This window comes from Rhinolophus sinicus, linkage group LG04 (assembly GCF_036562045.2).
Source record: "Rhinolophus sinicus isolate RSC01 linkage group LG04, ASM3656204v1, whole genome shotgun sequence".
Classification (NCBI taxonomy): Eukaryota; Metazoa; Chordata; class Mammalia; order Chiroptera; family Rhinolophidae; genus Rhinolophus; species Rhinolophus sinicus.
The window spans coordinates 87,493,562-87,514,977 of record NC_133754.1 but is presented as its reverse complement, the minus strand read 5'-3'; the positions used below and the strand labels follow the sequence as shown (position 1 = coordinate 87,514,977).

The 21,416-nt window shown below is 36.7% G+C and overlaps 1 protein-coding gene across 2 annotated transcripts in view; it reads left to right on the top strand.

Moving 5' to 3' along the window:
- The window catches only part of SETDB2 (SET domain bifurcated histone lysine methyltransferase 2), a 75,260-nt gene that overhangs the window by 22,883 nt on the left and 30,961 nt on the right, over positions 1–21,416 (top strand). Inside the window, exons 6-12 of one of the 2 annotated variants that reach the window (XM_019748014.2) lie at positions 7,435–7,998; positions 10,630–10,746; positions 11,472–11,641; positions 13,156–13,375; positions 13,906–14,005; positions 15,539–15,629; positions 19,211–19,548. In XM_019748014.2, the coding sequence (XP_019603573.2) occupies positions 7,435–7,998; positions 10,630–10,746; positions 11,472–11,641; positions 13,156–13,375; positions 13,906–14,005; positions 15,539–15,629; positions 19,211–19,548 (1,600 nt within the window). The remainder of the gene's footprint in view (positions 1–7,434; positions 7,999–10,629; positions 10,747–11,471; positions 11,642–13,155; positions 13,376–13,905; positions 14,006–15,538; positions 15,630–19,210; positions 19,549–21,416) is intronic. The other variant, XM_074329930.1, reaches the window with a different exon arrangement.

Sequence of the window (21,416 nt, the reverse complement as noted above, 5' to 3'; positions counted from 1 at the left end):
GTATTAAAATTACACTGATGGTAACTATTTTGAGCACCTCTTGTAATTACAAAAGTCAAATGTGGCTTGTATTTGTCTTTTGTTATCGGTTTATATTAAGTATTACAATTTTAATATAGTTGTTTCCTTTCGTAAAATGTGTATACATTTTTTTGGCACCCTTGTATTGTTCTACGAATAACTACCATATTTTACCATGTGCAATGCACTCCTGTGTATAATGCGTACCCATGTTTTTGGCCCAAACTTTCAGGGGGAAAAAAACCTTTTCATTTTAATTTTTTAATTCAAATTTTTATTTATTTATATTTAGGTACTTGTTTTTTGTATTATAAAGGAATTTTAGCATTTTTAACATATATGGTACAAGAAATTTTATGTAACAAGTAATTACAAAACACAAGAACAGACACAAGGTACAAGAAATTTTATGTACCGGTAACAAATTTGTCGTTGCAAGTTTGTCGTAAGTTCAACAAAACCAATTATCATATTCCAGGGTATTATTTTGCATACAGATATCGTTATTGATTTCCAGAGTTACACTTTTAACTCATAAACATAAATAAAAGAATTAAAAACATTTATATAGGTATGGAATTAATACAACCCATGTCTAATGCACATCCTTATTTTTTCCTCACAAATTTGGGCAAAAAAGTGCTCATTACACATCGCAAACTATGGTAACTTTGAGCTGTACTTACTGTCACATGAGGAAATTATATGAAAGTATACTGTAAACTACTGTAGAATTATTAGTTATTGTTTAAGAACTAAGAGTAACCCAGATACTTTTCTCTCTTATATACTGTGGGTTAATCCCTTCATTTTCAGAGAAGAACCTTTTGAGTCATCACATTGGTATTTTATATTCCTCTCCCCCCATAAAAGCAAAATGGGAACAAAAAAAGATCATAGTTAAAAAAGAGGAAATCATACAATGAGATCTGGAGAAGAGGTTGCCACAGAAACCAGTGTGAAACAATTTATTTGGTTAAGGCGAGTTGAAAAGGGAAATGAAACAGTTACTGGTTATACAAACTGTAGCTGTATAACTCACATTACAGTGAGTAGCCTATATCAGAACAAAGAACAAAAATCCGTAAGAGCCTAAGAGAATTTATTACAGTAAAAACAGAATGAAACAAAAAAAAGGGGAGGTATATCTCAAGTAGACAAGTAAGTAGAAGTGCCCAGAGTTCAGAGTACACTGTGATGCTTTATAAGAAAAAGTGGTAGGAAGGAACCTGGCACTTTATCAATAGGGGAAATGGCAGTGGGGAAATCATCTAAGTGTGGAGGTAATTATAATAAAGGAGTCCTTACGCTAGGAGCTGTGCAGCCCCTTCAGTGGTATGCAAATTTTTATGTTAAAAGTATATTTCTAGGGAGAGAGTTCATAGCTTTCATCAGATTGTCAAAATGGCTCATGGCCCTAAAACGTTTAAATATCACTATTACGGATATAGAGATTCTAAATAAAACTGTAGCGATTCTAATCAAGAAAAATAAAAGAATGAGATCACCAAATAGAGTTTATATTAGTCAAGCGAGAAGGATTTAATATTAGGAAATCTGTTATTTTACAGAAGTAGACCTTAGGAGTAAAAGCTTATCTTAAGAAATTCTCAAAGATTTAAAAAAGTCAATACCATCTATGAGAAATAAAGAACTCTTTTTTTAATGTGATAGAGAATGTATTTCTCTAACTAACATCCGCATCCTCTATATTAATGAAACTTTAGAGGCCATTCCCTTAAATAAAGATTAACACAGGAATGAATGCTTCCTGTCATAATTGTTATTCAGTATTTTTCTAGAAATTCTAGATAGTACAATATAATATCAAAGAAAATACGATTATTGAAATGTACAAAGTAAAATTATTTGTAGGTAATGTACGTAAAAAAATCCATGATTCAAGTATAAAATTATTAAACTAAAAAGAGGGTATAAGAACACAGTCACATAAAATAAAAACATGGAAGTTTATACCATTAGAAAATACAGAATAAAGTCCTCACTCACAATACCAAAAGTAAAATAAATGGGACTAATCACAAGAAATATATATGAAGAAAATTAAAACTAAAGATTTTAATGGGTAAAGAACCATGCTCCTGGATGGGAGAATTGCATATTATAAAAATGTAAATTCTTCCCAAATGTACAGATTTAATTCCATATGAAATCTAGACACTTGGATTTTTTTTTTTGTTAACTTGGCAAGCTATTATAAATTTAATCTCAAAAGATAGAAAAGGTTGGAAAACAGAACATGTTTAAAAGGAAAAATTGTGAGGAAGAACTTGCCCTAACAGATATCAAAATGTTGCATCAACCAGTGGAAAAAATTATTATTTTTTCTATATATTGGGATTGGTATAGAATTAACAGTTGGATCAAGAGACAGAATAAGCCTAGGACATAAGAAAATATTTTTATGTATTTGTATGAGGTATGATTAAGTTAGTAAGTCAGAAGTCCCCAGGTAAAAGAAGGACTTGTTATTTAATAAATGACCCTGGAACAAGTGGATATCATTTGGAAAATTTAAGTTAGATCTTTATGGTACATCAAAATCCCAGATGGTTTGGACTCCCAAACCATAGAAAAATTAATTTAGAACCCTAAAAAATAGAAAAGTAATAACGATCAGATATCTTTCCATGACATTATGTATCATGGCTTTACTCATAACATTATCTATACTTTATTATAAATACTTAGTTTTCTGCCTAGAATGTAAACTTCTCGAGATCACGGAGCTCACATTGTTTCCATAGCACCTGGCACATAGCCAGTACTCAAGAAATCTTTGGTAGAAGAATGAATGAATGAATGAATGAACAAACCCCCAATAGGAGAATGGACAAAGCATATGAATAGACAGTTCACCAAAGGAAAAATAAAAGTCCAATAAGCATGAAGTTATGTTCAAACTGCCTATTATTTAGAGGAAAACAAATTAAGGCGGTAATGAAATACTACTTTTTATCTATCAATTTGATTAAAATATTAAAAATAATGTTCAATTAGATCAGCATTCATACATGCTTCTAAGAGTGTAAATTGGCCCAGCCTTTTTGGAAAGCAATTTGGCAGTCTGTGTTGATTAAAAAATATGTGTATTCCTCGCACCATGATTGTGATCTCTGAATGTCGTTTCTCATTAAATGGAATCATAGTCCCTTTAGAGAAATGGCTGATTCCAAACCTGGGACATCTTGTGACAGGAAGCAAAAACCCTATCCAAGACTAATTCTGTTTGAAAGATGCAGGAGCAAACTTGAAGGAGCTCCCACTGAACAAAAAGGGCACAATTTGAACTTCGAAAGGAATAATCACTGTGATTGATTTAAATACGTTAAATATATAAAAACCCATGGGTTCATAACAACATTTGAAAAAATCGGTCATTCTGGTAGTTGCTAGGATACAACTCATTCTGAATACTAGTAAATAAAGAGAAAGAATTAAGCATTTATCCTGCCTTTCCTGTACTAACCATATTTCAGGTTAACCTAAGAGTTGATGGTGAAATTTCTTCTTTATAAAAGAATTCCATCTGAAAAATTCTAGGAATGATAGAATAAGATTGTTATTTTTACAACCCCCCACCCCTGAAGAAACAGTGGCCTTAGGCAGTGCTCTCGAACTAACTGGTAAGAACAGGTGTTTTGTTTTCAACTTCCAATTTACTGAGCGATACTCGTGAAATGCAAAAAATGTTGTGGCAGTGTTAAATTGCTGTAAAACTTTCGATTTTTGTGGCAGTGTTAAATTGCTGTAAAACTTTCGAACTTTTGCAACTTTCGATTTTTGTACTTATCATGAATTGGTAGCAAACCATTTGGGCCACTGCACACCTTAAAGAGCACTGGCCTAGACATGAGTAAATGACAAAACTGTCATGTGATGAAAGATTCATAAGGCGCTTTCAGATGGGTGGACTTGGCTGAAGACACCCAAAATCATAAATCTTAGCATCACTAAAAGTGAATATTCAAACATTGTGAGTCACCTTATTTGACTCAATGGGAAATTCATAGCACCACCTGTGATTTATTACACTCAGCCCCCACCATCATCAAAACTGAACCTGAATCTAGTTAAGCTTCTAGAACTGACTACTGATTTACTGGAAATAGAAGAGATAAGAGGAATGTGTTAAATGACAATACCACAAGGAAAGCATCAGCCAAATTCCAGAATGTGTGAAATGCTACAGGCCAAACGACACAATTTACTGAACTTCAACAAACAAATGTCATAAAGTGAAGGGGGGCACTGTTATAAGGTTAAAGAGACATAAAAGACATCTGAATCAAATACAATCTGTGGGATTTGTTTGAGTTCTGATTAAAACACATTTTAAGGTAATAAAGGAAAGGTGAAAATGGGCCATTTGAGATTATATATTTTTAAAACATTTGTTAGGAATGCATTTGCTTTAAAACAGCGTGTTTCAAGATGGGGCAAGAGCTGGGGAGAGTAAATGAAATAAAATAGGCAAAATGGTGATAATTATCAAAACTTGGTAATAAGTGTCAAAGATAAACACATTGGTTAAAGCAGTGAAAACAGATTATTCAGTAGCTACTGACAGTAGGGGAAAGAATTGAGCTCTATTCCAATTTGTGCTGAGGTGACTGGCATCTTAAAGGGGAATGAGGGAGGGAGAGAGATCAGGGGCTCAAGTGAAAAATGACAGTGCGTTGGTGAGTGTGCATATCCGTGAGGCCAGCTGTGTGCTAGCGGGCAATTATCCGAGTTAGGATTCTGTCCTCCCACAGAGACTGGAAGACAGAGGCCTTATCCTTCCTGAGGATTGCCTTGCGAAGGAATGACTTGCACCTCCTTGAGAAAGACATCCGAGTTGTAGGAGATACATGTATCCCTCAGAGGAACTGAGGAATGATTCACAATTTTAAGCCCCTTTTTAGTAAATGTCCTAAGAAAGGGAGTTCAGGGGTTTATCTTCAGGTGTTGGCTAGAAGAAACAGTAAATTCTTCTGGCAGCCTTGAACTTTCTCAGGAAGGCATTTTATTGAGGTGCCGGGGTCATCCTAGAGACATGGCCTTGGGCTGCTCGAAGCCTTGCTAGAGTTTGGTTGTCTCTTAGGCCAGAGGTTAGGCCGGAGTCATTGTGTGCCGAGAGTTCTGCAGTTCTCACAAGTACATGAGGATCCAACATATCAGTCTTTTTTATGAGAAAAACACAAGCTTATGTGTATTTTGAAAGTTTTATTAATAAAAAGGTATTTTTAATACATATTCCTGTTGACCTAGTCATTCCTCTTAAAGGAATAGTCAGGAATTTGGTCAAGCGTTTATGTATGAGGATATTCATCAAAGTAGTAACAGAGAAACAATGGAAACAATTTCCAACATCAAAAGACTTATAAATAAACTTAATATCTTTAACTTACTAGATTGTCAGAAATCCAAAAGCATCAAGAGCCATTGATTGATGAGTCTTCATCAAAGCAGGTCTCTCATAAATTGCTATAGGGGCTGATCCCATGGAGAGCAATTTGCAATTGTAACAAATTTACTAATCCATTCACTCTGTGACCAAGTACTTTCACTTCTGGAAATGTATTCTGCAGCAATATCTGTACACATATGAAATTGTTATGTACAAGGTTATTCATTACATCATGATTCATAATAGCAAAAGGTTGGAAATGATAGAAGACTAGTTAAATTGTGGAATTTATGCAGAGGCTTACTGTACAGCTGGGAAAAGGACGAGGAACCTCATATTTGTGCGTTCAGTATGGTAGCTACTAGCTACATGTGGCTATTTAAATTTGAGTTAATTAAAATTAATAAAATTTAGAATTCAGTTCTCGTGAATGTGGTTGCACTAGCCACATGTAAAAGTCGTCACGTGGCTAGCGGCTACCCATGCCCATATTGGGCAGCACCGATACAGAGCGGTTTCCATCAACGCAGAGAGTACTTTTGGACAGTGCTGCTCTATATAGTGAGTGTCAGAATGTCTCTAAAATACCTAACTTACTTTTATAATAAAGACACCTAAAGATAGAAAATACTATGTAAAACAAAACTGAGGTTCTTTATGAAACATTAAAACTTGAGTTCCAAACACATAATGGAATCTTTTCACAGATATTTTTTATTCCTTAAAGTCAATAACCTCTCCATTTTCTCTTGTCAGTTTACCATTTTCAGATGTATCAGTATGATGCTAGGTGGATTACATACCGTGGGAAAAAATTCAGTTGGTGCAGTTGTTGAAGGCAAACACAGCGTGAAGAATTCTTGATGAATTCAGTTTTTTAGCTAGCCTTCACTGCTTTTTGCAGGCAAAAGGGTAGAATCAAGCATGCCTAAAGATGTCACTTTCCTCACCCACTCATTGAGGGCATGTTCTAAATGAACTCTAAATTTGCTAGGTGCTGTAGCAAAATGTTACTTCTGTAATCACAGCTTTCCTGAATATTTTAAAATTGGGTTGTGCTATAATAAGAATGATTCTTGGTCTTTGTCCCGGTGACATAGCTTCTAAAATCTTTGGGGCCTCCTGAGTGACAGGAGTATCTTAGGTATGCTAATGAAATGACTCGTGGAGAGGGGCTCCTAGTTAGCTTCAGGATGGCGGCTGGTCGCCAGAAAGACTAAACCTTGATTAGAAGTTTAGAACTTTCAGCTCTACCTTCCAACTCCAGGGAGGAAAAAAGGGCTAGAGATTGAAATAATCACCAGTGGCCAGTGATTTAATCAGTCATGCTTATGTAATGAAACCTCCATAAAAATCTCAAAACCACAGAGTTCTGGGAGCTTCCTGGTTGGTGAACACTTTGGGGGGCTGGGAAGGTGGTGCATATGGAGAGGGCATGCGTGCCCCTTCCCACTTTCCTTCCCTATGCATTTCTTCCATTCAGCTGTTCCTGCATCCTATCGTGTGTTATAAACTGGTAATAGTAGTTAATTAAAGTGCTTTCCTGAGCTCTGTGAGTCTAGCAAGATGTCAAACCTGAGGAGGCGGTTGTGGGTACCTCAGGGTTGGTCAGGACTATGGGTTTCTGGGACGACTTGTATTTTGTATCAGAAGTAGAGACAGTCTTGTGGGACTGAGCCCTTTCACTTGTGGGATCTGGTGCACACTCCAGGTAGATAGTGTCAGAATTGAACCGAATTATTGGCCACCCAGTTGGAGAAGTGGTGCTGGAAAAAACACCACATATTGGATGTCTGCAGGGAAAAAAAAAAATCCCTCGAGGCATACCTTTATATGGTTGCAGAACATAGTAAAATGTTTATTTTAGAATCTGGCTTATTTTAGTGTTATCTAAGAAGAAAATAATGGGAAGCAATAACCACCTTAGTGTCCAGTGTTTTTTACAGATGGGGAATTGTACTATAAATTTGAGATACTAATAAATAATGAATTTTAAACAGATCTACAAAAAATAAGGACATTCTTTCTCTGGAAAATAAAGCTGCAGACTTTAGAGAAAAAGAATCATCTCTGAATTTATCTTACCAAAGTCATGACTGCTCTGATGCCTGTCTAATGAAAAAGCTACAAACCTTCAAGGGAGAAAACCCTCTACAGCTACCAATCAAATGCCACTTCCAAAGACGACATGCGAAGACTAACTCTCACTCTTCAGCGCTCCACGTGAGTTATAAAACCCCTTGTGGAAGGAGTCTACGAAACATGGAGGAAGTTTTTCGTTACCTGCTTGAGACAGAGTGTAACTTTTTATTTACAGATAACTTTTCTTTCAATACCTATGTTCAGTTGACTCGGAATTACCCAAAGCAAGAAGAAATTGTTTCTGATGTGGATATTAGCAATGGCGTGGAGTCGGTGCCCATTTCTTTCTGTAATGAAATTGACAATAGAAAGCTTCCATACTTTAAGTACAGAAAGACTATGTGGCCACGAGCGTATTGTCTAAACAGCTTTTCCAACATGTTTACTGATTCATGTGACTGTTCTGAGGGCTGCATAGACATGTGAGTAGAAAAACATGGCATTTCAAAAAAATCTTCTGAATTTAGGAGTATTTCTGGAGGAGTCCTGCTATGTATTAATTTGTCTGTCTGTCTATCTAAAACTCGGTTCACCAAGAGTCTAAAATGGAAAAATTCTCTCTCTCACTAGCAATGGGAAAGAAAACTCTTCTTCAGTTATTATACTAATTTGAAAATTGTTTCTTCAAAGGATGAGTGTTTCCTTTAAGCTAGTACCATAATCCTAATAGCAACGATTACAGCTAATGCCACGAACAATGCCAGACACTGTGACATGTGCTTTACATACATTTTCCTATTTAATTCTCACAAAACTCCATGAGGTAGTAAGTAATATACTTTCCGATTACAAATGAGGAAATTGAGAAGCCAACTCAATAGGTCATAGGGCAAACAAAGAGCCAGGATTTGAATCCATGCTCTTAACCACTATGTTATGTGTTGTATTTTACTTTTACAAATTATTTCCTTGCAACATTTTTAGAAAGTTAATGATGCTTGTAATTAGTATTCTCTTGATAATAATTATTGACATTCCATAAAAAAAGGGAAAACATGTTCTAATGTATTAGAACTTTTAAACCATTTTGTTTTAAGGGTGTGTAATATACATGTTTTTGTAGTTATATATACACGTATATAGAATGGAGTTGCATTACATGTACATTTAATTTAATGCAAGTTTAGCTTCTCATGCTAGGCAAAATAATGAGAGTGATAGAGAAATACATTTAAATAGTATAGATAGTAGTTTTCACCATCCTCTGAGTTGGAGTATGAAATGAGATATATATAAATCTACTGTTACCTCAGTTTGGCTCAGTTCCTTTAGGCCTGTCATAGAGTACAGCTGTCACTGTGCCAAGTTTAATTCTGTTTAAAAATAAGTTTGGTTTTAAACATTGCCTCTAAATATAACCGATTATATCTGACCAAGCCCGATCTCTTTCAGTGCTGGAGAAGAAAACTGACTGTTGGACAGTGTTTACTCTACTTTATGATTAGTTTAAGGGATTTTTTAAAAAGAATAACTTGACTATATATAATTGGAACACACAGGAGTAAACCCACCCAAAGGTATGATTTCAGTCACAGCACACAAAGTGTGTAGGACCATGAAGGCAACTAAGAGTCCCAGCGAATGTGACCATTCACACCCGAAGAGTCAGTGATAAATGTAGAATCTGGTTGAAAGAGACTTTACACTAGGTATGTTTAAAATGCCCAAGGAGATTAACATCCATAAAACAAGAAAAGGAGATTATTTTTTTAAAGGGCATATGTGAAAAAGAACCATTTGGAAATATAGGAAATAAAACATACGGTCGTTGGTATAGCTGGAGAAAGAATGAGTGAATTGCAAGGTAAAACAGAGATCTCTCAGAATACAGAAAAAAAGGTATGGGGAAAATAACTTAATAGATTAAAAAATATGCAGGATAAAATGAGAAACTGCAGCATACATCTATAATGTAGAAAAGAGCAACATTCAATGTGATAATAGCTGAATTGAAGAAAGACAGAAGTCCTCAGAGTGAAAAAGCCTACTGTGTACTAGGAAGGGCAAATAAGAAAAATGTGCATCTAACTGTCACAATGCAACTTGAACAGTATCTAGGGAAAAGAGTAAATTTCAAACACTATCAGAAAAGAGGAGAAATACACTGACAACACACTTTTCATCAGAAATTATAGAACAAAAAAGAGGCATATTAGCTTAAAATGCTGAAGGAAAATGTAAAAGTAGAATTCTGTACCAAGCCAGTGAGTCATTTGAGAGGAGTGGGGCGTTCAAACAATTAGATAGCAATTGAAGACATGCATACCTACTTTCAAGCAGTAGTACTTTTAAGTGCTCATGTATCTAGAGCGTTATTTTCCAAGCTATAGGTTTAGTGGGATGTAAAATAATTTACAGGGTTATAACTAGCATTTATTCAATCAAATAGTACAAAAAACACACCCGTGTATCGCACACAATATGGATAAAGTTTCATGCTGCTGTTGTTTCAGTTTATAGATATACACACATGTAAATATGTATGCTTGTATAGGATCGTGAAGAAAATATTTTTCTTACTGTGGGTCATAGTCAAAAGTATTTGAAAGCTACATGCTTACACACGTGCCTAATAGGATGTTCATTGCAGCATAGTCTGTTATATTGAAAACTACCTAGAAGCAACTTAATTGTATATCAAGCAACTTAATTAAGCAACATAATTGCACGCATATCTAAATGCTCTGGAAAAGTTAAAAGGAATTAACTAGATTTGTATATAACACAGACTGGGTCTAAACAATATTGAATGAGAAAAGCACATTGTAGGGTAATAATAACTATAGTAAAATTTTTAAAGTAGTACAATATATTGTTTGTAGATACATGTGTATTTAAAAGTATAAAGAATAAAGCACCAAATGTTTTGAGAGTTTTATCTGTAATGTTTAATTTTTTAAAGATTATATGTTTTAAATTATATACATAGGAAAAAGAAGAACTAGACAAAATGATGACAGCTGATTTACTATATGATTTACACTTTAATCAAGATAGTCTCTTAATTTGGTGCTTTTGTAGACTAACTTCTCCATTCATTGTCTTCCTTTTAGAACAAAATGTGCATGTCTTCAAATGACGGCAAGGAATGCTAAGACTTGCCCCTTGTCAAGTGATAAAATAGCCTTTGGATATAAACATAAAAGACTACAGACACACATACCTACTGGGTAAGATATCTTGAGGATTTGTTGCAGGGTTTTTGTATCTTTGAATGTGGGTACTTTATTATTGTGGCTTCTAGTCTTATAGATGTTGTTAAATCTTAATTTTTTATACCAAAATCTAAATTAAGGAATTACAAAAACCAAACCTGTATATTGTTTTTGGAAATAGAAGTCAGAGAGTAGACCTGTATGATGCAGAATATACTCAAACACTCATCGGCTTTGAGTCTGGTTCTTTCGCCTCTTGCATTAGCCTTGCATTTGAGCAGCCATTTCTGCATTAAAAAATATCCTGTGCAGAGCTTATTTAAGAATTGGGAATTTTCAACCTTTCATGGTTGTTATTAAAAAATAAACAACATTTCCTTCTTAGACATTCCTTGACATTTTAAAGAGCTAATATTGACTATGTCCAAGTATTGTCTCAAGCACCTTGTAAATGTTGAGTCACTTACTCTTCATGAAACAACCCTATGAGGTAGGCACTATCATGTAATCCCCATTTTAAAAAGGGAAAACTGAAGCACAAAGAGCTTCAGTAACTCATCCAGGATCACACAGCTGGTAAATGTTGGAGCTGTGATGGGAACCCAGGCAATCTAGCTCTAGGAGACTTTGCTTCAGACTTAGTCAGCCTCCCTCAGTAATTATTAGTGAGGTAGCAATATAAACTTTCGGTTTTAATTTAGGATGCCTGATTCATTTTCTTTTGCATGTATTATTGGCAGCATTTATGAATGCAGCCTGTTGTGCAAGTGTAATCGACGAATGTGTCAAAACCGAGTTGTCCAGCATGGACCTCAAGTGAGGCTGCAGGTGTTTAAAACTGAGAAGAAAGGATGGGGAGTGCGCTGCCTAGATGACATCGACAAAGGGACATTTGTTTGCATTTATTCAGGTAAAGCACAGGTTTATTTTCAAATTACTGTATCACAGTTAAGATCTACATTTCTGAATCTCCATCTTAGAACAAGGACAAGAGCAACAGTATACAGGGAAGCGTCAGAGGAATTCCCGTGACTGGGAAGTGGAGTACTGACGGGATGAGATGCCCAGAAGGTACCAGATAGAGGTTCCAGAAAAGAAAAGCCCAGAGATAAAACGGGTTATTGTGTGAGGCACATTGTTCTTTTTTTTTTTGTCTTCATGGCTACAGGAGCTTTGGGTAAGATAAGAAAACTCTTTAAATAGGAAAACTAAATGACCGACTTACTAAGGTAAAGATTATCAGTCAGAGACTACTTTGTTTACTGTTTGGAGCTATTAGAATTTAATATGTTAATTTTGTAATAAATACTTGCATGTACTGATTCAGGCAGTGACTTTAGACAGCTCACTCCATTTCAAAGACTCAAGAGCGTTTCCCACATTCTGAGCAAAACTTCCCAATCAGTGTGTTCCACTCATAGAGTTACTGATGCTTTGGGGCCTCAGCTCCCAGTCCAGACACATCATTCTCCAGTAGTCTTGACCACTTACCCTAGAGTATCAGGCAAAAAGCCTCATTCTCTGTGAGCACCAGGAAATGAGAAAGGTTGGGGAACATGGCTCTGAAGCGGGTCTCAAGGACATGTGCTGGACTGAGTCTTTGCAGTGAGGCAGCTGGGACCACAGGAACCCTTCTGAATTGCCAGGTTCACTTCAGTTAGGGCAAGAATGATCAGAATTCAGAGCAGTCACACTAGGATCCCTGCCACATACCACTTACAGACACACATACTACACAACTTACCTAAACATTTTTCTCATTTCTCAAAATAACTCTCTGATGAAAGTCAGCTGCCTGTAAAATGCCAAATAGTGTCCAGCAAGTATCATTGGCTTTATCTGTATGGCTAGAAATTGCGACTAAGGTATCTCTGACCCAGCTGGTAACTTTGACCTGGTAACTGTAATTTTGAGTCCCTTAAAAAAAAAAGCATAAACTTTAAACTAAGGTTTTAATGTTATACGCAGACTTAATATGAGAATAGGCACATATCACCACAGATTTAAGTAGGTCACTTTATAAAAAGTATTGGTTTTAAATAAAGTATTTTTAACTGGACACAAAAGCTGCAATTTTAAGGCTCTAGAGTTCACCTCTCTAATTTTCTAGATTGCTTTCTGATCTATATTTTTATTTTATATTATAGCTAAATCTCTTTTACATTATACCAAAAACAGAAGAGAGCTTTTTTTAAGTGCCCTATATTTTTTCATGTACTGGAAGATATGAAATCTCTTAGTGGTCTTTATTTTTTTTCTTGCAGTAGTTTCTAGGATGAGTTAACGTATTTGTCTTCATCCTAGAATAAGGTACACCTCACAAGGTTCTTTAGTAACACAGCAGAATAGAGACAACCTTCTGTTGGATAGCAATTACTGTATTATCTTTTGTCTCATTAAACTTATTTGCTTTTTTTCTGTTAGGAAGATTACTAAGCAGACCTAACACCGAGAAACCTGATGCTGTTGATGAAAATAGAAAAGAAGGAAATATTGTGAAAAATGTGTTTTCAAAAAAGAGAAAAATAGAAGTTGCAGATTGTGAGGTTGAAGTTATCCCATTAGAATTGGAAACAAATCCTAGAAGAGCTAAGACTGAAGAGTGTCCACCTAAGTTCAATAAAAATCCAAAAGAGCCTGTTATGTAAGTACGATCTTAGGAACCCAGTCAAGATACGTTTGTGTTATTGGTTAAGAGTGATTCTTTCTCTTTCCTCTCTTTCTTACTCCCCACCACACCCCTCCCACTCCTTTACATCTTCTACGTAGAAACTTGGTTCACAGTTTTAAGTTTAACACTGAGAAATCTAGGACACTTACATTTTAAAATCTAGCCAACATACTTTATTTCTTAAGTGCTCCATTTCTGGAGTTTTACCTTGAAAAACTTTATGACTCTAATCAGGTTCTTTATAGATGTCGTACTTTGCGGTTCTTTTTATTTTCTATCATCATTCTATTTCCAGAGTATTTCATAGATTTTCTTCACTTTTTTTAACATACTTCAAAATATAATTGACTTTAAACTATGATTATATTTCCTTCTATTGGTAAGGGGTAAGCATAGATGTTATTATTTAGATTAATTTCTAATGGATATTTCCGTAAAATTGATATTATCTGTATTTTTTTTCAAGGTCTAATAAAGAGAATAACATTTTTTTTCCTTTTCAGAGAAATGAAATGTAACACTATTTCAAGAATTCAGTGTCATTCAGTTATTAGAAGTCCGAAAGCCAAGATAGCCATTATTCAACCCAATGGGAAAAAGATGGTAAAAACTGCAAAATGGAGATGGGGCCCTTCTGAGAACATTAATCCTTCTGAGAACATCTCACATTTCTGTTTTCCTTAGTTCATATTGTTTGTGTTACTTAATTTGTGTTAATAATTTCTTTTACTGTTTCGGGATGGCTGTACTGTAAGTGTTAAGGACCAGGTTTTATTGACTTAGTCTCCTCCACAGTGGTTGGATGTTCCCAACTTAGATTCTTTTTTTTTTTTTTCCTTATATATCTCCTCAGGAAAACATAGCACTATTGAGTGACTACTGTATCCTATAGAGAACTTCAGTCTTTGGTCACAGCATTAAGAGCTCCTGGTTTTGATCCCACAGGCCAACTTAGATTCTTACGGAGAATGTTGGTCATGATCTGACAGTGGGTTCCACTGAGACTGAGATCTGTACAGTTCTGAGAATTTGTAGGAGCTAAAGTGTTTGAGTTGATAATAATAAGAAAAATAATAAGAAAAAGGATGGAGTACTTAAGGCTAAGGAGATTAGGTCGTGAGATGTATGAAAAAGAAGAGATGCAAGCTAATGAAATAACATCCAGGAAGCAACATGATAACCTTTGAAGGTACATTTTTCAGTCTCAACTGAGAATAACTAGTCAGAGACTGTAACTTAGAAGCAGAGAAAGATGCAGGAAAAAGAACAGAGGCTGACGTAAGAGTAGTTCACATTAGGGCTTCTTAATGAAAAATAAAAACTCTGCCCTGGGTAGTGTGCAAATTTAGCCTCTGCCTACTAACCTGCAGTAGGAACCTCCTCAGTATTGCATAATTATGAAAAGATTGGGACTTGGGATCACATAGACCTGGGTTTGACCTCCACCTTTGCTGCTTACTAGCTGGGTGACATCTCCATGTCTTCCATTTCTTTATCGTAAAATGAGGATAAGAGTATCTATATCAGTTGAGGGGATTAAAGGAGATAACCATCAGAAACATTGTGTAGCTTCATGCTTGACATTCAACTAAGTGCTCAATAAATGTTGACCATTTATGTAGTACTTGAATAATAATAACGGTCAGCATTTACTGAGCAGTTAGTGAGCATTTACTGAGCAGTTAGTTGAGTGCCATGCATTGTGCTAAGAAGCCCCTTTTTTAAAAGTTGTTTAAAGTGACTGCAGTGTCTACAATGCATAAAGATAGGCACCTCCTTTAACCTTTTTTTTTGAAGTAGAAACTAGCCAAAGAGTATTTTTATCTTTGCACATCTTATAGTTGAAGCCAAATTAATCATCTGATATCAGAATTGAGGGGTACAAACAAATATATTTGAATTTTAATGCCTGAAGAATGTCTTGACAGTCTTTATAGTCTTTATGGCTGGACTTACTGACGCCCACTAGGGCTCCATCACTCCGAAGGTTCCTCATGACAGACAGCAGCCTGGAGGCTTTCAAAACTAATGTATAGCTACAGCCTAGGAAGATTGACTCTTGATGAAAGAGGCCTAACTGCTAAATTCTTTTTCCTAACCTAGAAAGTAAAGACATCTTCCTTGTTTTCTTTTAAGGGATTTGCTTCCTCGGAATATGTCACTTCTGAAGATGATGGATTTAAACCAACCCAAGTACATCTGAACTCTAAAGCCAAGGAAATAAAAAGTAGGTTTTGTTTCACTGTGCCTTCTTCCTCTGCCTTTTTGTCCCTCTTGCTCAATAACTGTGGCTTATTTTCTCAGACTCCAAAACAAACATGCTACATTCATCACAAAAGTTTCTGCTTGTTTAAAACAGAGGTTGGCAAACTATGTATAGTTTCTGGGCCCAATCCATCCTACCACCTGTTTATGTATGGCCCATGAGCTAAGATGATTTTTACCTTTTTAAATAACTGAAAAGAATTGAGAAAATGAACAGTATTTCATGACACTTACAAATGATGTGAAATTATAATGCAGTGTCCATAAAGTTGTATTGGAATAGAGCTGCACTCATTCATTTACATATTGTCTCCAACTGCTTTCATGCTATAGCAACAGAGCTGAATAATCATGACAGAGACCATGTGGCCCCAAAAAGCCTAAAATATTTATCATTTGGCCCCTTAAGAAGTTTGCCGACCCCTTGTCTAGACACCACCAGTGACCTGATATATGGCAGGAAAGAGTGGGGTTGACAACTCTTTGTCTACATGGACCGCAGTGTTATCTGTGACTTAGGAAGCATTTCCGCAGCAGCCATTTCCTAACTTTTTGTTTGGGGCTCCTTTAAAAATAAAGACAGCATTCTCCTGCAGTACTCCAGCAGCGCTGCTGCAGGGGATGCTGTCATACGGGGTCTCTGGTCCCGCTCCCCACACAAGAACACAGGACATGGTGAGGCCAAAAAGGAACACCCATGGAGCCATAGACAGGGGAGTCATACCACTGTATTCTCGCTGGTGGCTGGGTTGGAGACACAGAGAGCAGGCCGCTGGCCACTTCTCTGCCAACCCACCTCACTTGCTAACTGTAATCCACACTTGCAAGCCACCATCCGCTGCTAGTGTAGCCACAGCCAATGGCTCACTGGTTACAGCTGATGGCCATTTACTACCTGAGCCAGCACCTTTCCACATGAGGCCGAGAGCCTGGAAACTGCACTGCTGGCTCTGTCCCCACAGATGCTCAGCAAACAGTGAAAATATTGCTACCCTGAGTGCTGGTATTTCAGTGTTAGAAGTCTTGCCATAGTTAATATTACAACTTGACAAAACTGGATTTTGGTACTTTTGAATTTCAGTATATTCCTCAGTGGGGAAACATTGCTGAGAGATGACCCTTTTGGAAGAACTGATCAGCCGTGTTACCTCTTCTTCTTTTGGGTTTCCTTGTATCTGCACTCCCAATTACCCACCTGGTCTTAGGGGTGAAGATTAAGGGAGGCAAGGCACCTCCTCGATAGAAAAGGTCTATGAAGAAAGAGCAGTTATGTATTATAATTATTTCACCATTGTAGGGGAGGAAAATCTCTTCCCCTGCCCATCTTAAGTTGTCTGGTTGGGGCCCTGTAAATTAGGCTGACTAAAGCCAGACTGACAAGACAAAAACAGAAGTTTATTACCATGTACGTGTAACACAGAGACATACAGTCCCCCTTATCCACTGCTTCACTTTCCATGGTTTCAGTTATCACTGTTAACCACAGCCCAGAAATATTAAATGGAAAATTCCAGAAATAAAATATTCATAAGTTTTCAGTTGCATGCCATTCTGAGTAGCATGAGGAAATCTCACACAGTCCCACTCCATGCCAGCCAGGACATGAATCACCCTTTGCCCAGGGTATCCACACTATCTGTAATACCCACCCATTACTCACTGTCTGGTATTGGCAGTAATTGTGTCCGAGTAAACCTTACGGTAGCCTAATGTTATGGCACAGTGTCCACGTCACTCACCTCATTTCATCTCATCAAACAAGCGTTGTATCATCTCATATCATCACAAGTAGGGTGAGTATAGTACAGTAAGACATTTTGAGAGACCACATTCACATAATTTTTATTACAGTATATTGTTATAATTGTTCTATTTTATTATTAGTTATTGTTGTTAATCTCTATACCTAATTTATAAATTAAACTTTATCATAGGTATGTATATACCTATGGAAAAAATAGTATTTTTAGGGTTCAGTACTATCCATAGTTTCAGGCATCCACCGGGGCTCTTTGAATGTATCCCCCAAGGATAAGGGGGTGCTGCTCTACTCAGAGATGAGTAACTGCAAGAGGTAGCGTAGAATTCCGGCTTATCTAGAATCTTAGCCAAAGAACAATACATTTTTAAAGGCATCACAAGGCAAGTAGAAAAGACCCTTGAGTCTCTAGGAGTGGCAAATTGTGGGAAGGCAAATATATGGGAAACCAATGGGAGATACAGGCTACTTAGTAAAGTGTGTTATGTAGCTTTCTCTGGTTCAGTCTCCAGGATGATAAAGGGCAAAAGTTGTCTCTGGTGATGAACTTTTGTCCTTCCTGATAGGCGGAGAGACACCTTTGTACATTTATGTCCTGCTGTTAGGCCAATAGGGGGAGGCAGCGAGCTTTTCCTGCATTTGCTGCTTAATTGCCTGTAGCTCAAAAGAATTCTTATGTCAAAGAGGCATATTTTAGGATGACATATTATGGTTTCCTTCACTGTTTGATACATGTGAATCATAATGAGTGCTATCACTTTTGGTTCTTTTTGTCATTTTCATTGACCACTACAATGTATATAGCAGGCACTGAAAAAAATCAGTTGCGTACTGTTAGGGCTCACAAGTAATCGATGATTAAAGTATGATTACATGTACCATGTTTCCCCAAAAAATAAGACCTAACCGGAAAATAAACCCTCGCCTGATTTTTCAGGATGACATCCCCTGAACATAAGCCCTAATGCGTCTTTTGGAGCAAAAATTAGTATAAGACCCGGTCTTATTTTCAGGGAAACACGGTAGGAACAGCAGCCAGCAATAGTAATGATTAAATCAAGAACATTAAGTTTAGAGAGATACAATTTATTTCTGCCACTGAGATGGCACAAGTGGCTTTCTAAAATAAATTACTTATTTGACATGCATTCATACTTTTGAGTACTCTCAAAAATTATTTTCATTATTGGATAAGAAAAATGATTAAGTAGTTCATCTTCTAAAGTATTATTGTTTGTAAAAGTATAACTATTGAATGGTCATCTAGCAGAAACACCAAACATTAATGTGTACAAAGCCCACGATAATACAGTTACTGTAGGGGGTGACTTCAGGGCCTTCTCAGGCCTTTCATAGGTGTGTGAAAGGCCTAGCATGGTCCTTAAGCATCCACTGTAAGAGCTGTTCAGAATATACTTAAATGCAGATTCCAAAGTTGAAGAGAGGTCAGTCAGTTTGTAAGGAGTAGAGATTAAATATAGTAACAGGAAGAAGCAATATGTAGATTCATAAAAAGGCGCTGATACAGTAGAAAGAAGGCAGACTTTGGAGCCAGACATTTCTGGGTTTGTGATCGCACCTCATTATTATTGAGGGTCAGGTGAGTCCCCTAATCCCTTAGAAGCTCAAAGTTTCCATTTGGAAAATTGGAGTACTGTCGACCTTAACACATTGTAAGAATTAGTGATAATTAAAACAACTAGCATTTTTTTAGTATTGTTAACTTCAGCACTGTTGCTCAGCCAGGAATGTTTCCTTACAATTCCTTCCAAAATGTTTATTAGTGGAGTCAAGCTCAAACCAAGTTGAAGATTCTGAAGACAATCTGCTGATTGAATCAGATGTGATAGATATAACTAAATGTAGAGAAGAAACTCCACCAGAAGGCAGCTATAACCAAGCAACCACATCGGACAATGAGAATGCTATGAAGGAGTTTCAGGTTCAAATACTAACACCCCAAGAGAAAAACTCCCCAGCCTGTCAAAACCAGCAGGTCTTTTGTGATAAACAGTTGCCAAATGAAACCAAGACTACTTCATCTGATTCTCTGAAGATCAGTAAAGGAAATGTGTTTTTATTGGATGCCACAAAAGAAGGGAATGTGGGCCGCTTCCTTAATGTGAGTATGGGCTGAGATTCACATTTCTAAACAACTTTTTTTCTATGCTGCTTAACAAAATCACAAAGCAAATAAGATTAACAGATTCTAAAGCCAGACTACCTGGATTAGAATGCGTATTTCTTACTGTATGACCTTGGGCATGGTATTTGACCTCTTATGCCTCATTTCTCACCTCTGTAATACGGGGATAATAATAACTGACTCATAGGATTAAAAGAATTTATATATATATATATATATATATATATATATATATATATATATATATATATATATATGCTTAAATAGTACGTAACACATAGTAAACATTCGCTTAAGAAAATGATAAGAAATGGTATGTGAGAAAATCATTTATGTTTATTGATTTTCAAGATTTGTTACTTCCAAAAATCACAGTGGGATACATAGAATAAGTTTCTCTTTTGAGTCTTATATAATAGGTCTTGTTCAGAAATGCCTCTAACGGTTCAAAAAAATCAGTTGGAGGTATTTATGTTTTAATTACTCTCGGTAAGTTTTGAGTGATTCAGTGGGTTAGTGTAGAAAACAAGTACATTTATCAGAATGTTGCATTTAACTATCCTATTCCTTCTTTTATTCCCAAGCCATAATCATTCTCTGTGTATGTTTGTGAATGTATATGTTGTGTATGTTTGGGATGTATGTAATGAGATTTATTTTCATTTATATAAAGAAATATTTATGATTCCTCTGATTTTCAAGTTAATTGATACTGACAACTCCTGTCATCTTCGTGATAAGCAGAGTGATTTGTATTATTGGTCGTATCTCCCGTGTAGGGTGGAATTGGAGTTACCTTGTGGCTTTCCCATTAGACTTTTAGCCTATCCTGCTTCCTGTCATACATGGTTACCAAAGAATGTATAGTTCCAGGAATCCTACAGGGGGGAGAAGTCCCCGTCAACCTCTAGTCCCAATGTCATTATACTAGTTCCTCCTGCCTTTGGGGAACTGGAACGTGTGGAAGCCCAGAACCACCCGATGGAGAGCTGAGCCGGGCCCTGCTGCGTGCTCCCTGCTCGCTGGGCTCCCTGTCCTTGCGGATCATACCCAGGAGAACGAAGAGGAGCCATGGAAGGAGGACGAGGACACTAATCCCTCCCCCCACAGGTCCTTTGGAGAGGTCTGCTCTAGCACACTGCCCCCTGGACGTGGCCTTAACTCTTCTCTTTGACCTGTATCAGAGCTCTTTTTCCTTCCTGTGGGGGGGGTGAACGTTAGTGGGATGGGCAGCCTTGACTTTGCTCTTAAAATCAAGGTGAAGGAAGGGCAGCATGCATGGCCCATGGTTCTTGTAGGCATTCCCTGTGACACCTTTAAGATAAGCTCAGTGCCTCTTTAAAATGTGACAATTGAATCGTTTGAAATTTATGTGCAATGATAATTTTACATGTAATTCGGCTGCCACCAGAAGAGAAAATATTCTTAAGACAAAAAAATCTTTAAAACCAAAGAGCTTTTATCTTGCTAGGTGAATCTGCTAATTTAGCTTGTTTCTTTTTCTCTCTTCTAGAGAGGAGAATACTTGGTAAACAGGGAATAGAATTCCCTCTTCCTTTCCTCTATCCCCCAACTGCTGTTCTCTGTTCCACTTTAACTTCTACACTATTGCCAAACATGTCAGGAGATCCATTAAAGAGGATCCCCAGCAAAGGACTGTCGAGGCTTTATATCCCATCAGTTATGTTGAATGGTGGCTGCACCAGAATGATTGGGTTGGTTTCAACTGTCTTAATCAGCACACCAGCCAGGTCCCTCCCTTGTCTGTAGGAGAAAAATCAGGTTTTTTCCCTCCCTCCCCACCTCCCTCTTTTCCCTCCTTCCTTCCTTTTCTTTCTTTTATT